The 8,484-nt window shown below is 50.0% G+C and overlaps 1 protein-coding gene across 1 annotated transcript; it reads left to right on the forward strand.

The window, feature by feature from the left end:
- Window positions 1-487: 487 nt before the first annotated feature.
- lrtm2a (leucine-rich repeats and transmembrane domains 2a) lies at window positions 488-8,315 on the forward strand (the record flags this gene model as incomplete). Its single annotated transcript, XM_060039118.1, has 4 exons — window positions 488-646; window positions 1,487-1,575; window positions 1,881-2,038; window positions 4,638-8,315. Coding segments are annotated over 4 exons (939 nt in total), but the record flags the coding sequence as incomplete, so codon positions are not given.
- Between the last annotated feature and the right edge of the window lie 169 nt (window positions 8,316-8,484).

Below are 8,484 nucleotides of genomic sequence, written 5' to 3' on the forward strand. Positions count from 1 at the left end.
CTGTCCTTGTGTCCTTGGTCGGTGAACTGTCCTTGTGTCCTTGGTTGGTGAACTGTCCTTGTGTTGTTGGTCGGTGAACTGTCCCTGTGTCTTTGGTTGGTGAACTGTCCTATTGTCCTTGGTTGGTGAACTGTCCCTGTGTCCTTGGTCGGTGAACTGTCCTTGTGTCCTTGGTTGGTGAACTGTCCTTGTGTTGTTGGTTGGTGAACTGTCCCTGTGTCCTTGGTTGGTGAACTGTCCTTGTGTCGTTGGTTGGTGAACTGTCCTTGTGTCCTTGGTCGGTGAACTGTCCTTGTGTCCTTGGTTGGTGAACTGTCCTTGTGTCCTTGGTTGGTGAACTGTCCTTGTGTTGTTGGTCGGTGAACTGTCCCTGTGTCGTTTTATTTTTTGCTCTATGGTGCCTTGTCGCGTATTGTCCTTGTATTTCCGTTGTTTGTCGTGTGAGTAGGCGAACACTGCCCTGAATACTTGGACAAACTGATATTTTTCTGATGTGTTGCTGTGCTGTTCTCTTCCTCAGGTCCTGGACCTCTCCAACAACTACCTGGATAACCTGCCGGCTGGTTTGTTCAGAGACATGACCAACCTGACCCGCCTGGCCTTACACAACAACTCCCTCACCAGCCTGGACAAAGAGCTCTTCCAGGTCAGAGGATAAGGATGAGGATGAGGAAGATGAGGATGATGAGCATGATCAAAAATGTGATTGGAAATGTGTAAAGCATAATTGGTTTTGCTTTCCGTCAACCCTTCTCACAAAGAGAAAGGGTTGGACTCAGTATTGTATTCAACTTAATCAATCAATTTCGGTCATAGCGGACCCAACCCATGTTTTAATGAGGACCCTAACCCTTTTCAATGATTGAACGTTTAAAATGAACAAGACTGTATTATGTGGGGATACAGCAAACGCCAGCAAAATCCTGCTCCAAACTAGGTCTGGAATAAGGTCTGGTTCAAGGTTGTAAATAAGTAACGTGGTTTTTGCCGAACACTGTAGGCCCCTTTTACCTCAAGTGAGGCAGCCTGTTAAATGAGTTGTTGTCTTGCACCTGCACAGCTGCCAGTAAATAATACAAGACCGTAGAGTCCCCGGCAACAGGTGATGCATCTCTGCGCTCAGAAGGAGGACGTGAACCATGGGAATCCCTTCATGCTTTTGGTTTATTGTACGCAAGGGGCCTACATTCAATGGTTCTGTTTTGATTGCGTTTCAAATGAGACATAAAAGTTGCAGCCATTTGTTAAACTTATTAAGGATTTCAATCATATAAAGCAATTAATGTAAGCGTAAGTAAATATTGGAAGAGGAAATAGTTGAAACGTTTGTTTTGTGACTGTGGCCCTATTGTTTTAGCATTGATTTAGTTGTATTATTATCGTGAGTGTGATCAAAAGCGCCCTACTCTGGCTCTGTCTATTGATCGTGTGGTTTGAATTGATTTGTGGTGAGCACGGTCGATAAGCCAGCACTCTGCTCCTCTAGGGCCTTGGGGGCCTGCAGAGGCTGGACCTGTCTCTGAACGGCCTGTCCTCCGTCCCACTGGGACTGCTGGACGAGACGCAGGGCCTCAGGTAACACACGCACACGCACGCGCAGACACAGACACACACACGCACGCGCACACGCACACAAAGGACTATAGAGAACATTAACAGACCAAAACGCAAACTAGGTATATTCGGGAAAAAATAATTTAGTTATTTCAGTCTGTCATTGATGAGTCTTTGATAAAGAGCTAAAAAAGTTTTCTTATATAAAAAGTGATGATCCCACGTCGCATCGCAGCACAGTATTTTTCAAACACACGGCGAAGGGACATGGATGAACCCACAGTGAAGCAATGGCTGCAATGTGACCCCACGTTATGCCCTCACAGGTGGTTGTCACTGGCTGGGAACAGACTCAACGGTCTGGAGCGGGCAGCGTTCGAGCCCTTGGCCAACCTACAGCACCTGGAACTGGGACACAACCCCTGGGAGTGCGACTGCAACCTCCGCGACTTTAAGCACTGGATGGAGTGGCTCTTGTACAGAGGTGGGTTTGTGTGAAGGTTTGACGTTGTTGCGCGCCGGGTCCAATCTAAAACTGCCGTAGGTACGATTTGAGGGTTGCACAAAGAGAGGGAGACCAAAAAAAAAGATTTTGAAACTAAGGCCCAATCCCACTTCTACCCCTTACCCCTCCCCCCTTCCCCTTACCCCTTCAAAACAAGGGGAGGGGGAAGGGGAAGGGGAAAGGGGTAGAAATGGGATTGGGCCTAAACTATAAGACTAAAGAAACGTCCACTGTCTTGCTGCTCCCTCCCTCCCTCCCTCCCTCCCTCCCTCCCTCCCTTTTGATTCACGGCGATTGAGCCGTCTTGTATTTCACACACCTGTGATTGACATGCAAGATTAATTCCTTAAACCATTCGGGGGAGATATAGCCAGATTGGTCAGGAATGAGCCAGGGAACGTTTCAAAGTCTAAATAGTCTTAAACAGAGACAGCCGCAATCAACTGAAACAGATATTAAACTGATGTAAATTCACTCACTAATGGCTGACAGATGGCTATACCATTTTAATAGAATGACACTCAAAGAATAGCTCATAAACCCACAGCACCTTTAGTAGTAAAATCGAATTAAGAAATCGATCAAACCAGTTACCTCCACGATTATAAAATGATGGATCACCGCAGTACGTTTAGTGGTCGGTGTGCAAGAGGCCGTAGACATGAATGTGTTCCATTGTTGGTTTCTAGTTTTTCTAACGACTTGATGCTCGAAGCTGCACTTGGATATGCAGAAGTGAAAAAAGGAATGTTTATTTTGAGAAGTGTTTATAATAGGATGACTTCAGCCTGGCTGCACATTCCCACATCCGAGCCTTCGAGTTTGGTGTTTAATTTACACGTTTGGGACATGCGAAGGTTGGCGCAGAGAGACACACAGAGAGAGAGAGAGAGAGAGAGAGAGAGAGAGAGCAGTAGGAGAGAGAGAGAAAGAGAAACAATCAAAAATCATGCAGAAAGTGCGTCATGCACACGTGCGTGTCTCCTCACACCTCTGCTTTATATAACCGCGCGGTGAGGGTCTGTATGCGTTACGGGGAAAAGACGCTCGCAACATGCACATGCTTTTCCGTAGGCGCTGAGTAGGCCCCACCCACCACCCACCACCCTTCTCGTTGATGAAAAAAATCTGCATTCACCCGGCTTCACTGGAGGGCTCAGCTGCCCCGCTAATGAAGCGTCGCCTCCCCCTCATCTCCCTCGCTCAATCTGGCCCATCTCTTTCATCCGCCTCGACTTTGTTCTGTTGTGCGCTGATCCGCCGTCTACGCTCCGCTGTCGTCACTCTGAGTCGCGAGAGACGAGATGCGCCGACGCCTGGGTATCCGTTTCCTCGACTTTTTTCCGCCATGCTGAAAAAGCGCACCAATGTGCAGGAACGTTTCGGTTTCGGTTGCGTTGACGCGTTGGCACGAGGAACTGACCACAAACAAGACGTTTTTGGGGGGGAATTGAAAGCCTGAGTGCATTTTTGCCAAATTGATTTTTTTTAGAAAGCGCTTTTTTCTTGTAAGCTAAGACGAAGGCGTCGGGAAGTGAAAGCATTTTGAAACGCCCCATTTGTTTTCTCCCTGGCTCCTGGTCTATCTGGGTCCCTCTGGCTCCCCGCCCGTATCTAGGATGTAGATCAATGGGTTTTGTACGAGCCACCTAAACAAATGTGTGTAAAGATGAATGCGATGTGTGTGATGATAACATAATCCCCCCCCCCCCTCCCCCCCACCAACCCACCCACCTGGCCGGGGGGGAATTAGTGACTTAGATATTTGAATCTCACTCTCTCACTCTCTCTCTCTCACACACACACACTCCCTCTCACTCTCTTTGTTTCGATGCAATACTGAGAGGCTGACATGGGCACACACATGCACATTTGTACACACACACAAGCACGCACGCACACACGCACACATGGATGACCGCAGATGCCCGCAGCCCACATATGTACACAGCACACAAAAGCTCGATCGGAGCTAAGGATTTAATTAAGTCAACAAGGACTTAGGCTATCTTGAACATAGTCTTGAGGAACAATCTGCATTCTCGTTATCCGTCACAGTTATTTCATAGTTCTTCACAGGCATTATATCAATTACCTACTCTATCTGCTCACTGACATCTAAATGTCGCAATCGCTCTCTCCCCCTCACCTCCATCTCTCTCTCTGCCCTGCCCCTCTCCATCTCCCCCTCCCTCTCCTCCTTTATCTTTATCCCACCACCCTCACTCTCTCTCTCCCTCAACCCCCTCTCCCCCCTTCCATCCTCTCTCACCTCCATTCACCCTTTCTCTCCCTCCCCCCTCGCATCCTCTCCCCTCCATTCACCCTTTCTCTCTCTCCCCCCTCGCATCCTCTCCCCTCCATTCACCCTTTCTCTCTCTCCCCCCTCGCATCCTCTCCCCTCCATTCACCCTTTCTCTCTCTCTCCCTCACTCCCCTCCGTTCACCCTCTCTCTCTCCCTCACTCCCCTCCGTTCACCCTCTCTCCCTCCCTCACTCACTCCCCTCCGTTCACCCTCTCTCTCTCTCTCTCCCTCACTCCGCCCCATTCACCCTCTCTCTCTCCCCTCCCCCCCAGGGGGTAAGGTGGACGCGGTGGAGTGCACGCTGCCCAAGGACCTGCGGGGGCGGGACATCCGCGGCGTTCCCATGGAGATGTTCAACTACTGCCTGCAGCTGGAGGACGAGAACGGCACCGGGGGGGGCGGGGCCTCGCGCTCCGGCACCGGAGGGGGCTCCCCGCCGTGCGCCCGCGGCGCGGCCCCCCCGGACCCCAACGCCGCCGCCGCCTCGGACAAAAGCAACAACAACGGCGCCGTCGACAACGGCGTCGGCGGGGGCGAGCCCGAGGCCTCGGAGGCGCCGGCGGAGTGCGTGCGGTCCCGCTACCGGCCCGTGAGCGTGCGTCGCGCCATCGGCACGGTGGTGATCGCGGGCGTGGTGTGCGGCATCGTGTGCATCATGATGGTGGCGGCGGCCGCCTACGGCTGCATCTACGCCTCGCTGATGGCCAAGTACCAGCGGGAGCTGAAGAAGAGGCAGCCGCTGATGGGCGACGGCGAGGCGGACGGAGAGGACCGCGAGGAGAAGCAGATCTCCTCCGTGGCCTAAGAGGAGAACCCTCCTCCTCCTCCTCCTCCTCTGATTCTGTACACCTCTCTCTCACTCCTCGGACACATGAGGAGAGGACGGCGGACGGGGCGGAGAGGTGGGAGGTGACGACTGGGGAAGGGGAGGGTGTCGTTTGAAAGGGCTCAAGACGGACAGAGTGAGAGGGGTTTGCGGATGGAGGACTTGCTGCTCTCCGGTCGGACCCGGGGCTCTTGTTTCATAGCTCTACGTGCACTCTGCTACCAAACCCCCTGTTGCTGTCCTCTGTCCCCAATGTCCTTAATGCTACCTTCAGTTCTTTTGCGTACCGTAAAAACACACAAACACGCGCAGGCTACTATTCTAGGTCCTATCTGGACACTGCGGTATCGTCTCTCACCAACCACTCCTCCTGCTCTCTCACCCACCACTGCTGCCGGCTTGGGCTTACTCCCTCAGAAATATTGGCGTAAAAGGGAAGTAAAAGGGCATTTATAACTCGGGGAATACACCGGGTTCCTTCCGATGCTTTCACGGACACTCGTGGCGCGACACCAGAACAAACAACGGCATTCGACTTTTCAGGAATTTACAGGCAGTCAGTCAGGACCTAAAGGTACCGTACCTCGCCCACAGCGTTACCCAGGGACGGTGGTCTTCTGATCTCCTCCTCATTCTTTCCCAGGCAAGGCAAACAGACGGCCGACCCCACAGACAAGTGCAACATCACCTGGCCTAGCCCTTCCCCATTGCCCCAACCTCTCTGTAACCCCTAGGACGCTAATTGTACATGGTAACCTAAGCTAACTACACTGGATGCTCTTCATCAAAAACATGAACGCATTGAGGGGGAATGCACTCTCGATGTCGAAAAATATATCAAGGATGGACCATTTGGAAAAATCCTAAGCCATTGTTTTTCCGCGCTCATCTTTGTGTCAAAGAGACATTCATGGATCTATAAACCGCAGACTAGAGGGCATTTTGAAAGTGTTTGTCCCTGAAATGGCAAGCACAGCAATCATTAGGACCGGCACCCGATGACCTACTGGATTCTGTCATCCAATTACCTTGCGAAAGGACAGCAGATTGGGCTAATTTGTGCTATTTGTCTTGTTTGTATCGTAGAGACTCAGCACACACACACACACACACACACACACACACACACACACACACACGCGCGCGCGTGCGCGCGCAGCGCACGCTTTCATTACCTGATACAGCTGTAATGACTGTCATCTATATCTGAAACTGAGAGCTGTCGCTGGAAGGTCCCGTCAAACATGGACTCTTATCGCTGTGTTTCATCTTCTGCAGGAAGCCGGAACAATATCCTCGTCTCTCCGAGGCTTTGAGTGAATTCTCTCCGACTTGGAGGAGCACGGACCTTGCTTTGATACAAAACTACTTTTGGCTTTCAGGAATTTGTTTTTCTGATTTCACCACCAATGGGTTCAGTTTGCTCATGTTGCGTGTGGGAAATATATATTATAGCGATATTTCCTCCCCAAAAAAGAACTACAAACCGTCCTTTTCTAAGGACTAAAAACTACAAACTCCTGCACTTTATTTCCCATTCCCTCCGGCCTTCCGTCCCTCTCTTCCCTTTGTTCCATCGAGAGTAGGCTGCAGTGCCCGGGAGCGTTTTCACACCCGACGCAGGGATTAAAACGCTCCCTGCTATTTTTCTCCTCCTCCTCCACCTTCTCCACCTCTCGATCTTCATCCACCCCCTCCAGCAATACTTCACCTTCCTCATCTCTCTCTCTCTCCATCTCCCCCATCCCATGCCCTAAGCCGACTGTGGTTGTTTGGGTGGATTTCCTTGAGCGAAAGCGAAAACGCGAGCCGGTCCTGACCCAGAGACCGCTTTGATTTTGAGGCTTTCAAAGACATTTTCACACGACCACGCGACCTTGTACCCGACGCTTGTCTTACACGAGGGCCGGCTTTGGGTTAAAAGCGGCTTCCCGTCGTGGTCCACATACAAACATCCTGTGGGCAGATGGCGACGCTGCGCCTCCCCCCCCCCCCCCCCTCCCTGTGATGAAGGAGTGGTTCTCGGAGTTAGCGGTCTGAGAAGGAGGGCCGTGATGGATTTGAAATGCAAATCGTGGCTCGTCTATAATTAGTGTCCCTTCTCTATTTTGGACGGTCCGCTGAGACCCTTATAATAATGGTGTGTCATGTTATACTCCGGAATGATGCGGATAAATATCATTGTGTTAGTCTTTGATATGGTGTGTTCAACCCGTGACCCCCCCCCCCCCCCCCCCCCCCCATATAGACACACCCCTCCCCCATGCCCCCGCCCTTCCAACCAGCCAACCAATAGATATCATTTATATTTTTTTTTTTCCTGCATTGATTCATAATTCTGTACTTCCTTTGGTTCATGATTTTACGATTGTATTTATTTGCATATCTGTGTAACGTTTCGTCTATTTGTGTTTGGTATTTGTTATTTTCGTCCAAAAGGTAACATAGACAGAGTTTGGCCCAAGAATATACTACATACACTATGTGAAACGTGGCCTGGTCTGTTGCCATGGCGAATTATCCCGGCATTCCAAATATCATAGAGCATTAGCGACATATCCAACGGCTGAAACTGTTGATTCATTGTCTTACGAGTCTGAATGCACAAATATAGACTTTGGCTGTACCTAGTCGCTACAAGCTTTCCATAGCTAGATAGTGGAGGGATCATGCTGTCCTTAGGATCATAGCAGAGATTCCCCATGTATCCATTGCACATTCCACACATCGGCAATGTACATAGATACCCATTTAGAAACTGGTGTGGGCGCTAATTCACATAAACAAACAGTAAACTGAAAGTAACAGCCATACCGTAAGATCGACAAAAGCAAAGCTCTTCTTAACGATAAGACACTAGATTGAAAAAACAAGCGGAACTATAGCCATGTACTAGAATAATTGAACGAACTATACTGTCGAGGGCGCCCGGCAGGGCTGCCATCGGACAAAAGGCGACGGGCAAACTCTGTCTATAGGTCGACTGGGAAACACTCGTCATCGATTGGTCTGCAGTTCTCGTGGTTGTCATTGGTAGCTAAGTGACTTAGCTAGCTGAATCCTGTTCATATAACTTGTGTGTTTAAACAATAAACTATAGTTTGTTTAAAAAATATCTAAAATACTACGACGATGATCATTGAGACTCTGAAATAATAAGCAATCAAGATGTGTGGGGCGTTTGTGTCTGTGAACGTGTGCCTGCGTGTGTGTACGCGCGTGTTTGTCTGCGTTTGTGTGTTGACTATCATGCAATTCACAGATTTCTATGTTTTAACTAATGGCCACAAAAT

This window comes from Gadus macrocephalus, chromosome 19 (genome assembly GCF_031168955.1).
Source record: "Gadus macrocephalus chromosome 19, ASM3116895v1".
Classification (NCBI taxonomy): domain Eukaryota; kingdom Metazoa; phylum Chordata; class Actinopteri; order Gadiformes; family Gadidae; genus Gadus; species Gadus macrocephalus.